Below are 15126 nucleotides of genomic sequence, written 5' to 3' on the forward strand. Positions count from 1 at the left end.
CCAAGTAATTTTTAAGTTTGTTTTTTTTTAATATTGCAGTAAGAGTTTTTGTTTGTCTCTTGGGGTGCTGGGGTAGTGCTCATTGTTACATGTTCCTCTTGCCTGATGCTGATTACTCTTTCAAGCAACAAGTATTCTGTATGTCTTATGTATTTAGTAGGTAAACATTTGTATGAAATAAGGTATTGGCTATTCAATTACTCTAAATACCTAGATTTGTTGTTTGTCTGATGGCCTTTGTCAGACTTACATAAGGTTTTTTGTTTTTGTTTTTCAAAGACAAGGTTTCTGTGTGTAACAGTCCTGGAACTTGCTCTGTATATCAGACTGTAGACCAGACTGGTCTCACAGATATCTCCTGCCTCTGGAGTGATGGGATTAAAGGTGTGTGCCACCACCTGGCATAGTTTTAAATTGGAAAATATTGAAGTTTTATGAGTTACACTAAATGCTATGCAACTATTAAACAAGAAAATACATAAGATTATTTCCTTATAGTTGTTTTTCTATGTGCCTACTATAATCAATGCAAAGATAGAAATTTTATATTTTGCTTTTTTCTGCTTAGAATTATTTGAAAAGAATAACGTTTTCTTCTTCTAAGCCAGCTCTATTGGGTTTGACAAGGTTTGGATACAGATACACACTTTTGTCAAAAGTATTATAATGAACTATGACAAAAGATTGTAGATAATTTTTTGGTTTGGGGAATTTTGCATTTTACTTTGTTAGGGGTGAGTTGCATGTAATGCTCATGTTCATAGAAAGCTTGTGAAAATTGTTTCTCTCCTTCCACAGTTTGGTCCTAGAGCTTGAACATGGGTTGTCAAGCTTAGCAGCAAGTGCTTTTACCTTCTGAGCCATATTAATGACCTAGACAATATTTTCTTTGCTTTAGTTTAGCATTTTTTCATTTATGGGCAACAGACACCTCTCTCATCACAGTCTTGGATGTAGATTTTCAGCAACTCACTTAGCTTCTGAGGCACATCCTAACCATAGACTTCTTCCTTCCTTCAGGTGCCAAGGTGACATTTTCACTCTGAAGTGGATAGTGTTGTTTGTTGTGATGGTTGTGGTACTAGGAATTGAATCGGGGCTTCCAGCCTGTTGAGCAGACACTGTATGACTGAGCTACATCCCTATCCCTATAGTGTTATTTTGGTCAATAGTTTCCGAAGCTTACTAGCTAGTAAGCCATATCAGTATATTTTTAGGTAGTGGTTATCCAAGGAAAACACTTGAAACTTTAGGTCTAATAGTTCTTGTTAAGACAGAATGTGGAAGGCAAGTGAGATAGTAAAGATGTTTATCGCCAAACCCAGTGGATGACCTGTGCTCTATCCTCAGATTGCACATGGTAGAAGGAGAAAACTGACTAGCATGCCATGGCATGCATACATCCACATAAACACACATTTGTTCAGAATAAAAACATTAAATGTAATAAAAATTATAATGTGAAAATATGTTTATGGTCACTAAAGAAATACACAGTTTTGTTTACTATTACATGAGCAATCAGAATTTCGTTGAAAGGAATAATATTAACAAATTGTTTCTGGGTAAATTTTCAAAATTCAAAATACAGTTTTGTTGTTTATTGTTATAGAGACATCTAAAGCCTATATTCAGAAATGTTTCAGGTTCTGCACTGTTGGTAGTTGATTTTAATAGTTAACTGAGTGACTAATAAATGTATCATTAATTCTTACTTTTATCCATTTGCAGCTTATAAAACACTACACTGCAAAATAATGATATGCTAGATTGCTAACCTGAGCATCAGCTTCCACAATGCCTGTGCAGGCAGCTCAGTGGACAGAGTTTCTGTCCTGTCCAATCTGCTATAATGAATTTGATGAGAATGTGCACAAACCCATCAGTTTAGGTTGTTCACATACAGTTTGCAAGACCTGCTTGAATAAACTTCACCGAAAAGCGTGTCCTTTTGACCAAACTGCCATAAACACAGACATTGACGTACTCCCTGTCAACTTTGCACTTCTTCAGTTAGTTGGAGCCCAGGTAAGTGTCCAGTATTTTTACTGATTTAGTGTAGTCAGTTGTCAGAATTAGTTTATTAGCCAGTACAGTGTATGTTGAATGGTAGTTGAAACCTAGAACATCAGTGTATTTACTTTTTGTGAGTTGTTTTAATGCTATAAATTCTTACACAAAATAATGAATCACATTACAATTATATCTTTGTTTTCTCAATACCAAGGCCAAAATTTATGTAAGTGCTTTGATTGTTGAGCAACAGTTTGTATATGAGTATATCAGTATTTATTCATTAAGTCATGTGAAAAATATAATCAAAGGTTTAAATAGCCCTAAGGTAAAGACTTTGTTAGTGTTTTTTAGAACTTCAATTGGTTTAGAATATTACTGTCAGTTGGATATGTAAATGAGAAAATAAATTGTATCAGTAGCAATTTCTGTGCAGCATCTTATTCCCCTGTATGTTATGCAATGATTATTTCACATATAATTTCACTGAATGATAGCAAGAACCTTTATTTGCCAGGCAGTGGTGGTGCACGCCTTTAATCCCAGCACTCAGGAGGCAGAGGCAAGCCTCTTGATCTCTGTGAGTTCAAGGCCACCCTGGTCTATAAGAGCTGTTCCAGTAAAGGCTCCAAAGCTACAGAGAAACCCTGTCTCAAAAAACGAAAACAAAACAAAACAAAAAAAACCCCCTATTTTTGATAAATAACTTTTATTTCATTAGGGTCTGTTCAATTGTACGTATGAGAATAAATGTTCTTAATGTTATTTCTAATTCTAAGCTCTTTAGGTACCTATTACCCCTACTTACAGAAGAGAAGATGAAATTCCATGCATGGCACAGTACATGTAAGCAAGAGACTAGTGGCAGTGCTCCAGGAAGGAAGATAAGAGTTCAGTGTCAGTGTGGCCCAAATAGGGAAACTATCTCTAAAAAGTCAAGTGAAATAGCATCTACAAAACAACAAACCCAAAACTAACTAAAGCATGGAGTTTACAGATTTATGAAAAGCTTCTTGGCTTATTCAGGAAATTTAATAATTCACTATATTCATTTCTTTTTGATGCTGTTCTTTTAATGCTCAAAGTCTTATTTTCACTGTTTGAAAATCAAGCTTGGTGGTGATTCCATAATCAATAGTGTCATGGTTTAATTGGCAGCATAGCATGTTTTTCCCAATGTATCATAGAATAATGCTCTCTCTTGACAACATTGGCACTTTAAGAGCCAGTAAAATACTTGCTTTTTACAATACTACTACCTACTGTCAGACTGCTCTAGCTCAGGTAGTCTTAGTATTCCTTCCGAATAAATATATTATTGTAGTGCTTAAAATAGTCTGTGGATCTGTGCATTGTAAAATGCGTTTTTTCAGGTTCATCTCTTCCCTGTCTCTAGTTATGCTGGAGTTCTCAAATATGCTATGTATATTAATGAATAGGGATTTTAAAAATATCTTTATTTACAATAATTCCCCTCTCTCTACTTTGAAGTATTTTCAGATGTTTATAGTTCTTCAGGAAGTTACTCAGTAAATTGCCATTCTTTTCCAGTTCTTCATTTTCTAAAGCTTATTTTTATTATTTTTTAATTGCGTAAATGTGTCTGTGTGGGTGTGTCTATATGTAGGAATGTTACAACCCCAAATCTTACCTTTATTTATGTCACACATGCATGCAAGTAATCCAAAGAGGGTGTTAGATCCCTGAAGCTGGAGTTACATGCTGTTACGAATTGCCCAACATGGGTGCTAGGAACTGAACCTGGGTCATCTAGAACAGCAGCAAGGGCTCTTAACCACTGAGCCACCTCTCCAGCTCTCTCCATAGTTCTTCTTCCACTTGTACTTGCAGTGTAATTTCATAGATCACCTTCTAACATAGTATTCATTTATATATTTATTTATTTATTAGCTGCCTCTTAACCTCTGTAACATAAACTCTTTGAGGCAGACTTTTTTTTGATTATTGATAGATCCATAGTGTAAACACATGAGAAATATTCTATAAATGTCAGTATTGTACTGAATTAAACTTTCATAATAACATTATGAAACATATCTTCATCGTTTTACAGATATGGAAATTGAGATGAAGTTTACCCACTTTTTTTTTCTTCTGATGCTGGGATTAAACCAAGGGCCTCACATGGACTAGTTGGGAATTCTGATCATTGAGTTACTACATCTCTGGTACTTACATTCTGTCAAGGGTGTATAGGTCATAATATATAAATTTAATAGCTAAAGTCATGTAGAAGTTAGTACTAAATGGTATGTATGGTTAAAGATTAACATTGATAGACTGCTATTAACTTTCCAGCTTCATTTTAAGTTCACTTAAATGGCTTTGATGTAGAATATGTATAACAATTTTATACTCTCCAAGACTATTAGCGGATATATAAAGAGAAGTTGCATGACCTGAATGAATGCATTGCTACAATTTTTTTTATTTTATTTTTTAGGTGCCAGATCATCAGTCAATAAAATTAAGTAATCTAGGTGAGAATAAACACTATGAAGTGGCAAAAAAATGCGTTGAAGATTTGGCACTCTACTTAAAACCACTAAGTGGAGGTAAAGGTAAGTTTGTAATATTCATTTTTATTAGTGTGTAAGACTTTGTCAAGTGTTAAGGTGTTGAGCTCTTAACATTAGCTAGAGTCACTGCCTGTCATGGAATCCACAGTCTATTAGATGGGTATATAAGTATAATAAATTATTTTAATTGCTTTGACAAAAGCAGAGTTGTAGTTTATCATTGCTTTTCCAGTGATTAGCTATTTTTTACAAATATAATGGTTATTGAATAAATTAAATATTTATTTTGTGCCTATTAATAAAGAGTGAACTTAGGATGCTTGAAATACTTTAGTAAACAGAAAAACACAACCTGAACCTATATGTAGTACTTGTATTTCAGTAAATAGAAATTATAATAAACAGTATGATGAATTAGGTTTTATAATATAAGTGGTAATTGGTATAAAAAAAGAATACACAGAAGTTAAAATGTCAGGGAGAAAGGATAAAGACAGATTACAAGTTTTAAGAATGTCTGGTGAAGTCCTTTTTTAGAATGTGGCTCTTGAAATTTAATTGTGGTAAAAGAGGTGAGGTAGATACTGAGATAGATCCTGGAAAAGTATTTTCTGGGTAGCGGAAACAGCCATCCAGTGTATTGTCCCTGTGGCAAGAGGAGAGTGTGCTTGGAATAATGTGAGTGAGGAGAGTATTACAAGAAAAATTAAGATGACTATAGTGAGACAAAGTGATACACCGACTTTCAGACCATTTAAAGACGTGGGCTTTTGCTCTAAGTAAAGTTGGGGAGTGGTTTTGAACAGAGTAGTGACATAATTTGACTAACATTAAAGGGTCACTTTGACTGTTCCATTGAGACTGTTTAGAAGGACAAAAGGAAATAGTGAACAGTTAAGCAATTGGAGCAGTTAGCAAAAGTGGAGTTGGTAACAAGTTTGGATACATTTGGAGATAAGGCAAAAAATATTTCCTAGATTGGGAGTTTGAGAGGCAGAGCAGAAGAAACAACTGCAACTCTTGAAGTTTTTGCTAAGTACCTGCAAAGAGAGTTGCTTCAACTTTTGGAATAGATCACGTTTGGGTAAGAAGCTCAAGTTCAGTTTGGTTATATTAAGCTGGTATTGAGTGGCCAGTGAGTTGAATTCAGCATGGGGTGCATGGCCTATAACTTCAGGGATTATTACAATATGAATGTTTTGGATATCAATGAGACTGGATGAGATCATCTTTAATGAGTTTAGAAGATAGACTCTTTAATGCTAGTAGGTCAGGGTGGGAGTTAAAAACTGATATCAAGGGATACTAGAAGGAAGAAAACTAAGAAAATGGAATGTTCTATAAACCAAAATAAAGTGCTTAAAGGACTAAAATCATCTATATTGAATGTTACTGAAAAGTCAAATAAAATAACAGTTGAAAATTAACTGTGGATTTAACAAAGTAGATGTAATTGTCTGTTTTTCCCTTTTTCTTTCTTTTTTTATTGATATTTACTGAGCTCTACATTTTTCTCTGCTCCCCTCCCTGTCTCTCCCCTCCCCCTTCAACCCTCCCCCAAGGTTCCCATGCTCCCACTTTACTCAGGAGATTTTGTCTTTTTCTACTTTCTACTTCCCATGTAGATTAGATCTATGTAAGTCTGTCTTAGTGTCCTCATTGTCATCTAAGTTCTCTGGGATTGTGGTTTGTGGGCTGGTTTTCTTTGTGTTATGTTTAAAAACCACTTATGAGTGAGTACATGTGAAAATTGTCTTTCTGTGTCTGGGTTACCTCACTCAAAAATGTTTTCTAGCTCCATCCATTTTCCTGCAAAATTCAAGATGTAATTATTTTTTTCTGCTGTGTAGTACTCCGTTGTGTAAATGTACCACATTTTTCTTACCCATTCTTCAGTCTACGCGCATTGCATTTTTAAGATTATTGGAATGGTGGCATACTTGTTCTTAAATATTTTGCTGATGGAACTGCTCAAGCAGTGAAAAAACACTGTATGTCTAGAAGAGGGGAGGATTCCTCCTGACCAATGCCGTTAGTGGGTCCAAAGGAAGGGAATAAGAACTATATTTAAGCAGTGTTTCACATTTATTTTTTGTGTGCAGCTTTTTTTATAACCATTATTAATTGTTACTTTTTAAGGTTAAAATTTATATTCATTTGTCTATAAATTTATCTCCAGGTACTTTATTAAAGGCAGAGAGTAAAGTAAATCCCAGTGTAATCTTTGAACAGATCCAGCCTAGAAAACTAGACATCTAAATGATACCTGAAGTATTTAAGAACTGGGCTCTTTATTATTAAAGAATTGTAATCAACAGGGCCACAATATTCGGTTAGAAAATCAAATTATCTAACAACAGACTTTATTATTTAATAATTAAACATAGATGATGAAAATTGTCTTTTTTTGTTGAAAATATGTTGAGTTTTATTTGTCTCCTTTTGTTAAAGGTGTAGCTAGTTTGAACCAGAGTGCCCTAAGCCGTCCAATGCAAAGGAAGCTAGTCACACTTGTAAACTGTCAACTGGTAGAGGAAGAAGGTCGTGTCAGAGCTATGCGAGCGGCCCGTTCACTAGGAGAAAGAACTGTGACAGAACTGATTCTGCAGCACCAGAACCCTCAGCAGCTGTCTGCCAACCTATGGGCTGCTGTCAGGGCTCGAGGATGCCAGTTTCTAGGGCCAGGTAAAAACAATCCTGCATATCCAGACATTGTAAAATATAAGTCATAGTCTTTTTTTGAGACAAGATTTTTCTGTCACAGCCCTGACTGTCCTGGAACTCACTTTGTAGACCAGGCTGTCCTCGAACTCACAGAGCTATGCCTCTGTTTGTCTCCTGAGCATTGGGATTAAAGGTATGTGCCACCACCACCTGGCCATGGTCTATTCTTTTAGCCACTGCTTTGGAAGAAATTGGGCTCATCTGCAATTTACAAATTAAAAACTGGTTTAGGAAAGGGCCTATATTTGCACGGGTGTACATCAAGGAAGATAAAATTATTTGGGAGGGGACAGCATAATACAAATAATAAACTTTGGATTGATTGTTAACACTTGGAAAACATGGGACATGTTGAAACCAGCAAGAAGTTTCTTTATGATCAATGCTATGGATGGCCTGTTTAAAACAATCTCTAATACCAAGTTATAAAGTACTTGTCTGCTAATTGGGAAATTTATTTTTTGATTTAGAGCTGTAATTTGAATAAAATTTATATAGGAAACATTTTATTTCGTTTGTTTTGCCTTTTTTTTTCTTTCTTTTTTTTTTCTTTTTAAGTCACTCGTATAGCTAAGACTGACCTAGAATATTTTGTGTACAGGTTGGTCTCCTTTTGCCTCAGCTCGAATTACAATCATTCACCACCATACCCAGCTAGCTAAACATTTTCATTAAATATTTACTTAATTGTGTGTGTGCATGCGTGTGTGGACGTGCTCGTCCCACTATGTATCTCTGGCTATCCTGAAACTCACTATATAGACCAAGCTGGCCTTGAACTCAAAGGGATCCACCTGCATCTGCCTCCCAAATGCTGAGTTTAAAGTCATGTATTTATTTGTTCCTGTGAGTGTGTGTCACATGTATTCAGGTACCAAAGGAGGCCAGAAAATAGTGTCAGATACTCTGCCTGGAGTGGAATTACAGGCAGTTGTGAGCTGACTGACACAGGTACTCTATCTAATTGAACTTGGGACCTCTTGAAATGTAGCAAGTGCTCTTAACTACTGATCCATCTCTTTGGCTGTTAGGAAACTTTTTGTTTTGTTTTGATTTTAGTTTGTTGAGACAGGTATTAGGAAACATTTTTACTGAGAGACATTGGGACAACTGGACTGAAATGTGGCAAAAGAATTGGGTGCCTCTTTAAATATCTTTGGAAACTTAAACCAACTATAAGTAAGTGCTATTAATATAATGGGAAAAATAAAATGTGGATTTGATATTAAATTAAGGAAATACATTATTTTTGTTAGTCCTATGTAAAGATTTTAAAAACTCACCAGTTGTGCCGTGGTGGTGCTAAGAACCTTTAATTTCAGCACTCAGGAGGCAGAGGCAGGCAGATCTCTGAGTTTGAAGCCAGCCTGGTCTACAGAGCAAGTTCCAGGGCATCCAGGACTGTTAGTTACACAGAGAAGCGCTGTACTGAAAAACCAAAAGAGAAAAGAAAAGAAAAAGGGTCACCAATTACAAATATGTATTTAAGGATAAAGTAATATGTTGTCTGGGACTTACATTTAGACCCATGAGGTAAAATAAACTAGAAAAGTGAAAAAGTTAACAAACCTTTCTGAAAACAGCTGTGTTGATAGTTAAATGTGTGCTTTTAATCTTTCACAACTCGAAGTTACATTTAAAATTTTTTAAAAAAAATCTTCATTCTTTATGAACTTAAAGATGATGGATGCTTTTGAATATTTATCCATGTTTATTTTTTATCTGTAGAAGCACTAGATACCTGGTATTTCTTATTTTAACTCAGAAAGACAAAAACCTGATTCAAAAGTGGCTCAAAGACTTAACATCCAAAAAAAAAAAAAAAAAAAAAAAGACTAACATCCAAATAAGAGACAGAGACAGGTGGAGAATAAGCATATGTAGGACAACGAAAGTCTTTTAATAAATCACATTCAGCAAGCGGCGGCAGGGTGGAACTCTGTGATAATGCTTTCCTAGCTTGTGTTAGGCTTTGACTGAGGTTGCTCCCCAGAGCATGCGTATGCAATTATAAACCACAGTGAGATACTACTTCATACATATTTGATTTGCTGTGATTAAAAACAAAACCACCTGATAAATTGATAATGCTGTGAAGAATGTGGACATAGAAAAACAGTGCTCTCCTATATTGAAAAGACTTTGGCAGTCCCTCTAAAGTTGAATGCAACCCAGGAGTTCACTGGGCCTTCCAAAATAATAGAAATTAGATACTCAAACTGATACTCGGACACAGATGTTTATAGCAATAATATTTATAATGATTAAAAAGTAGGCACAATTTGGAAATGGTAGAACTCACATGGGAAAAAAAGTAGGCACAAGCTGGTCATAACCATGCATATATGTTATCTTGGCACTTGGGGAGGATCAAGTAGGAAGATGAGTTGGAGACAGTCTGGGCTACATATCAACCCCTGTCTCAGAGAACCTCAGTATTGATTTTACAGATATGCCACCATGCCTAGCCTTTAGTGTTCTTTTATCTGGAACCATTCCCTACATCGTGTTGATGGCAGGGATCGTCCTCGATATAGGCCATGCATTTTAAAGGCAGAAGCATCCTATTTGTCAGTCAACTAATAGAGGCATAATCAAAACATAATGTGTTCATAAAGTGTTGTCTAACCATATAAAGAAGTAAAGTAAAACAAAATGTGACATATTCCTAGAGTGATACATACTACTTGTAGTGTTTGAAAATACTGTGTTACTTGAAGGAAACCTGATAGGATATGAGTGATTGCTAAGGAGAAAAGGTTACCAGAAATGACTTCTTGGTGACTATGAGTTTTCCTCTGGAGCAGTAAAAATGTCTTTGAATAGGTACAATTAATGGTTGTCCTGTGAATGTAGTAACTGCAATGTACTAACTGCTACTGGATATTTCAAACCACCTTTTTGTTTTACAGTGCTGGGATGGAATTAAGGGTCTTGCATATACTAAGCAAGAAAGAACGCTACATCTAAGTTTTATTCCTGGATGTTTTTAAAATGGTTAATTTTATGAGAATTCTATCTCGAATTTTTGTAAAGTCCTCAATTAGCTCTCATTTTGTTCTTGACTAATGATGGTGGCATGATACTGTCCTCATGATTCATAATAGCCTCACTTTGAAAAGTGTATTGGATTGACTCTAGACTCTTGATGGTATCTCAGTTGTAAAGTTCCATTGTTTTGATAAATAATAATGTATTTTTAATTTTTTAGTTTGAAATAACTTTAAATTCACTAAAAACATGCAAAAATAATACAGATAATTATATTCCTTAACTGTTAATCACTTTTAATATTCTACATTTGGTAACTATTTTCTTTTCTAAAATATTTTAAAATAGGTCGCATATTTTTTCTCCTTTTTTTACTCAATACTTTAGTATGTTTTCTAAAAGCAAGGGTACTACTCTTTGAAAAGAGTGTATTCGTCAAATTAAAAAATTGATGACAAGCCAGGCGGCAGTGGTACATGCTTTTAATTCAGCACTTGGGAGACAGAGGCAGGCATATCTCTGTGAGTTTTCTAGTGTTAGAGCCAACTTACAGTCTCTTACTGTGTTATCACAGTGTCTCTTTTTCTTTCCTTTGTGTGTGTGTGTGTGTGTGTGTGTATGTTTTGTTTGTGAGACAGGGTTTCTCTGTAGCTTTGTAGCCTGTCCTGGAACTAGCTCTTGTAGACCAGGCTGGCCTCGAACTCACAGAGATCTGCCCGCCTCTGCCTCCTGAGTGCTGGACTGCACCACCACTGCCTGACCACAACGACTCTTTTTAATGTTATTTGTTTGTTGTTTTTCAAGGTCTTACTATGTAGAAGCCCAGGCTAACCTGGAACTCAAGAGCTTCTTGCCTCATCATTCCAAGTATTAAGAGGCCTGAGCTGCCATGACCAGCCATCAGCATCTTGAACATTGGCATTCATATTCTTGAAGAATACAGACTATTTATTTTATAGAATATTTGTCGTTTTAGGTTTGCCTGGTGTTCCCTAGTGATTTGACTGAGAATATTCTGCATTTTCCTAATTATAAGACAGCATAAGTAGCCAGGAAGTGGTGGCACATGTCTTTAATCCCAGCACTTAGGATGCAGAGGCAGGTGACCTCTGAGTCTGAGGCCAGCCCGGTCCACACAGAATAGCTAATCTACAGAAACCCTGTCTCTAAAAACCAATGAATAATAAATCAACATAAGCGAGGCTAATGCCTTCTTTAGATAGTTTACCCAAAGGCTAATATTATTTAAAATTATAGGCAAAATAGTTTCTGAGAGGCACATTAACTGTCTAGTGTATAAGCCAAATATGTATGTCCTTTGCAAATTATCACTGCCAAAGTAGTACTCTGTTTTATGAATTGCTTTCCCATTAGCATCATCTAATTACTGTTATTTAACTATAAAAGATATTTTATTGAAATTTCTGTTCACTGTGTTGGAGGGATGACTCAATGGTTAGGAGCAGCCACTGCTATTACAGAGTTTGATTCCAGTATCTATAGTAGGTGACTCACTTGTAATTCAGTCTCTGAGGGGTAAGAAAGACCCCTCTAACCTGAGAAGGCACCTTTACAGATGCATAGACTGTCACTCATACATATACAATTTAAAAAATAATAATAAAAGAAATAATGTCCTGTTCACACCTATGTTCTGAATGATCATTAGTGCAACATGTTTTCTTTTGCTTAATAACTTTTAAAATTCTTACTTAATGGGGCTGTAGAGATGACTTATTGGTTGAAGATCAGTCTTTGCTCTTGCAGAGGATCTAGGTTCTATTCCCAGTACTCAGATAGTGGTTTTACTATCTGCAAACTCCAGTTCCAGGGGTACTATACCCTTTCAGAATCTCCATGGCACCAGGCACACACATGTAGAGAAAACTTTGTTACACATAAATCTAAAAAAAAAAATATTTTAATATTACAAACTGCATGCTTTTAATCTGAGCACTAAGGAGGCAGAGGCAGGTGGATCTCTGAGTTCAAGATCAGCATGTATGTACACATACATATATAAAAATGTATGCATACATACATGTACACGTACATATATACATACAGACAGACAGGGTTCCAGGACAGCCAAGGCTAGAAAGAGAAATCCTGTCTTGAAAACCAAAAATAAACGGAAAAGTTAATAGTGTGGGTATGGGGTGTGTTGAATCTGTTTAACTGAAAGTATACCTTGACATGTGGAGTTTGTGGGAGAATTTTGTGGAGTCTTTTCTTTTATTTTTATCTGGGTCTGAGGTTTGAATTCAGGTTGCTAGTCTTAATGAGCATTTTTACCTCATGAGTCATTTTGCTGGCCCTTGGTAAATTTAAAAATGAATTGTTTTTGTATATGTGTGATTTCCCTTTTTCATGCTAATTAGATGCAGTTGTTTTTAGTGTACCACCATAAGTTGATATCTAAATATACTTTTGACAGATATCATCATGACAGATATAATCTTTGTTCCTTTACTGTTTCTAGCTATGCAAGAAGAAGCCTTGAAGTTAGTATTACTGGCACTGGAAGATGGTTCTGCCCTCTCAAGGAAAGTTCTGGTACTTTTTGTTGTGCAAAGACTAGAACCAAGATTTCCTCAGGCATCAAAAACAAGTATTGGTCATGTTGTGCAGCTACTGTATCGAGCTTCTTGTTTTAAAGTAAGTGCTGTACAGCTCTGATGATTGCATGCTTATTGTGTGAGATAGAAGCTTCCTAGAATCCATATTACCTAGAGTAATGACCCCAGAAATACAGAACACTTCCAAAGTTCAGAGGAATTGTTTTTTTTATTTTCTCTTCTGTATTAATTAATTTTTGATACCAGGTAGTTGTTACTCCCTATTGGTTTCAGTAACTTTGAATTGAACATATGTAAAACCCTAACCTTAGACTCTTGTAAAAGTAAACTTGTAAAAGTAAACTAAACAAGTCTCACTTCTTTATATCAGTTGTTTTAAGCAAGGAGTCCCATTGGCCTCTACTTCCAGAACTTGGCGAGGTGGGGGAGGGGGGCACAAAGGCAAGTAGGTGAATCTCTGTGAGTTTGAGGCCAGCCTGAGTGAGTTCCAGGACAACCAAGGCTATTAAACAGAAACCTTGTTTCAAAAACTGCCTCCCCCCAAGAAATTCAAAAGTTGAGCTGGGCGGTGGCGCACGCCTTTAATCCCAGCACTTGGGAGGCAGAGGTAGGCGGGTCTCTGGATTCGAGGCCAGCCTGGTCTATAAGAGCTAGTTCAGGACAGGCTCTAAAGCTACAGAGAAACCCTGTCTTGAAAAACCAATGAAAGAAAGAAAAGAAAGGAAGGAAGGAAGGAAGGAAGGAAGGAAGGAAGGAAGGAAGGAAAGAAAAGAAAAGAAAGAAAAGTTCAGCACTGGAGTCGTCTATGTTTATATTCCTGGGCTCTGGCATCAAGAAGATTTGAGATTATGTCTTCAAAGCTTCATAGATTTCGGGGTTTTGTTTGTTTGTTTGTTGTTTTCCCTTTTTCTTTGGTGTGTGTGTTTTAAGATAGGTTCTTCTGTATCCTAAACTTACCTCTGTGTGTATATGTGAAGATAGGTTCTCCTGTATCTTAAACTGACCTTGAACTTGTTTTGTAGCTGAGTATGACTTTAAACGTCCTCTTCCTTTTACCTCACAACTACTAAGATTATGAATGTGCATCACTTCAATGCCGAGTTTTTATGTAGTGCTAGGGATCACACCCCAGCTTTGTACATGCTAGTCAAGTACTCTTATCAACTGAAGTACATCTCCAGCAGCCCTTCACAAATGATTTTGATGCCTATTAATATTAATTGTATCGGGCCCTGTTAGTTACCTAAGTCTTCTTTCAAGTGCTCTTGCTGTTCATGATGCTTAGAGGTGTGCTGTAATCCTCTAGATCTTTATTCCCTCTCTCCCCCTTATTTAGGTTAATAATTCCCCCTTTTCTTTTAATGTGGGTTATTGAAGAATACCAATTTTTGAGTTACGCTCACACCTCACTAATTAATAAATGCTTACGATTGTATTGATTGGGGCTGGAGTGATGAATGGCTCAATGATAGAAATACTGTTGTTCTTGAAGAAGACCTGGCTTTTGTTCTTGGCATCCACATGGGAATCTGACACCCTTTTCTGGCCTCCATGGGCACAAAGCACACCTATGATGTACATATATATAAGCAGGTGAATAATCATATAAGTAAAAGAGTAGTTTTGTTTTGTGTGTCCCAAACTCTTAACAATTTTTGATTCCCAAAGAGTATATGACCTATGAATTATGAGGTGATGGTTAATTTCCTTGTGTTCATGTTTTGAGGGACAGATTACTGCTGTCTGATGTGCCAGAAGCAGAAATAAAAATAATTAAAGCAGGGCATAGTGATCCACACCTGTAATCCTAGCAATTGGGAGGTTTGGCAAGGGGATTTCTGAATTTTGAGGCAAAGATAGAGTATAGAGGCAGACCCTCTCAGTACACTCAACCACAGAGGTACTCCGGAGCTTTTTTCTTTCACCAATGAGGAAAACAAAGTTTGTTTGTGATAAGTATTTTTTCTTTTTGTTTTTCAAGACAGGGTTTCTTTGTAGCTTTGGAGCCTGTCCTGGAACTTGCTCTGTAGACCATGCTGGCTCGAACTCACAGATATCCCCCTGCCTCTGCCTCCTGAGTGCTGGGATTAAAGGTATGTATAACTACCATGACTGTCCTAGAAATTGCTTTGTAGACCAGGTTGCTCTCAAACTCATGGAGATCCACTTGCCTCCCTAGAGCTGATTTAAGGCGTGTGCCAACACTGTGCGGTTGTGACAGGGTCTTATTATTTAGTGCAGGCCAAACTTGTGCTCATGATTCTTCTGTTTGAGCTTCT

General features: G+C 36.3%; 1 protein-coding gene across 13 annotated transcripts in view; it reads left to right on the forward strand.

The window, feature by feature from the left end:
- Positions 1-15126, forward strand: part of Rc3h2 (ring finger and CCCH-type domains 2) — a 52302-nt gene that overhangs the window by 5430 nt on the left and 31746 nt on the right. For 12 of the 13 annotated variants that reach the window (XR_005286134.1, XM_038335909.1, XM_038335907.1 and 9 more), the window contains 4 exons: positions 1732-2028; positions 4478-4595; positions 7005-7238; positions 12751-12926. Coding sequence is in view for 12 of the 13 variants with exons in the window: in XM_038335909.1 (XP_038191837.1) it covers positions 1798-2028; positions 4478-4595; positions 7005-7238; positions 12751-12926 (759 nt within the window). In the remaining variant the exon portion in view is untranslated. Of the gene's footprint in view, positions 1-279; positions 385-1731; positions 2029-4477; positions 4596-7004; positions 7239-12750; positions 12927-15126 lie in introns of those variants that run through there. The other variant, XM_038335903.1, reaches the window with a different exon arrangement.

This window comes from Arvicola amphibius, chromosome 7 (assembly GCF_903992535.2).
Source record: "Arvicola amphibius chromosome 7, mArvAmp1.2, whole genome shotgun sequence".
In the NCBI taxonomy this organism is placed as follows: Eukaryota; Metazoa; Chordata; class Mammalia; order Rodentia; family Cricetidae; genus Arvicola; species Arvicola amphibius.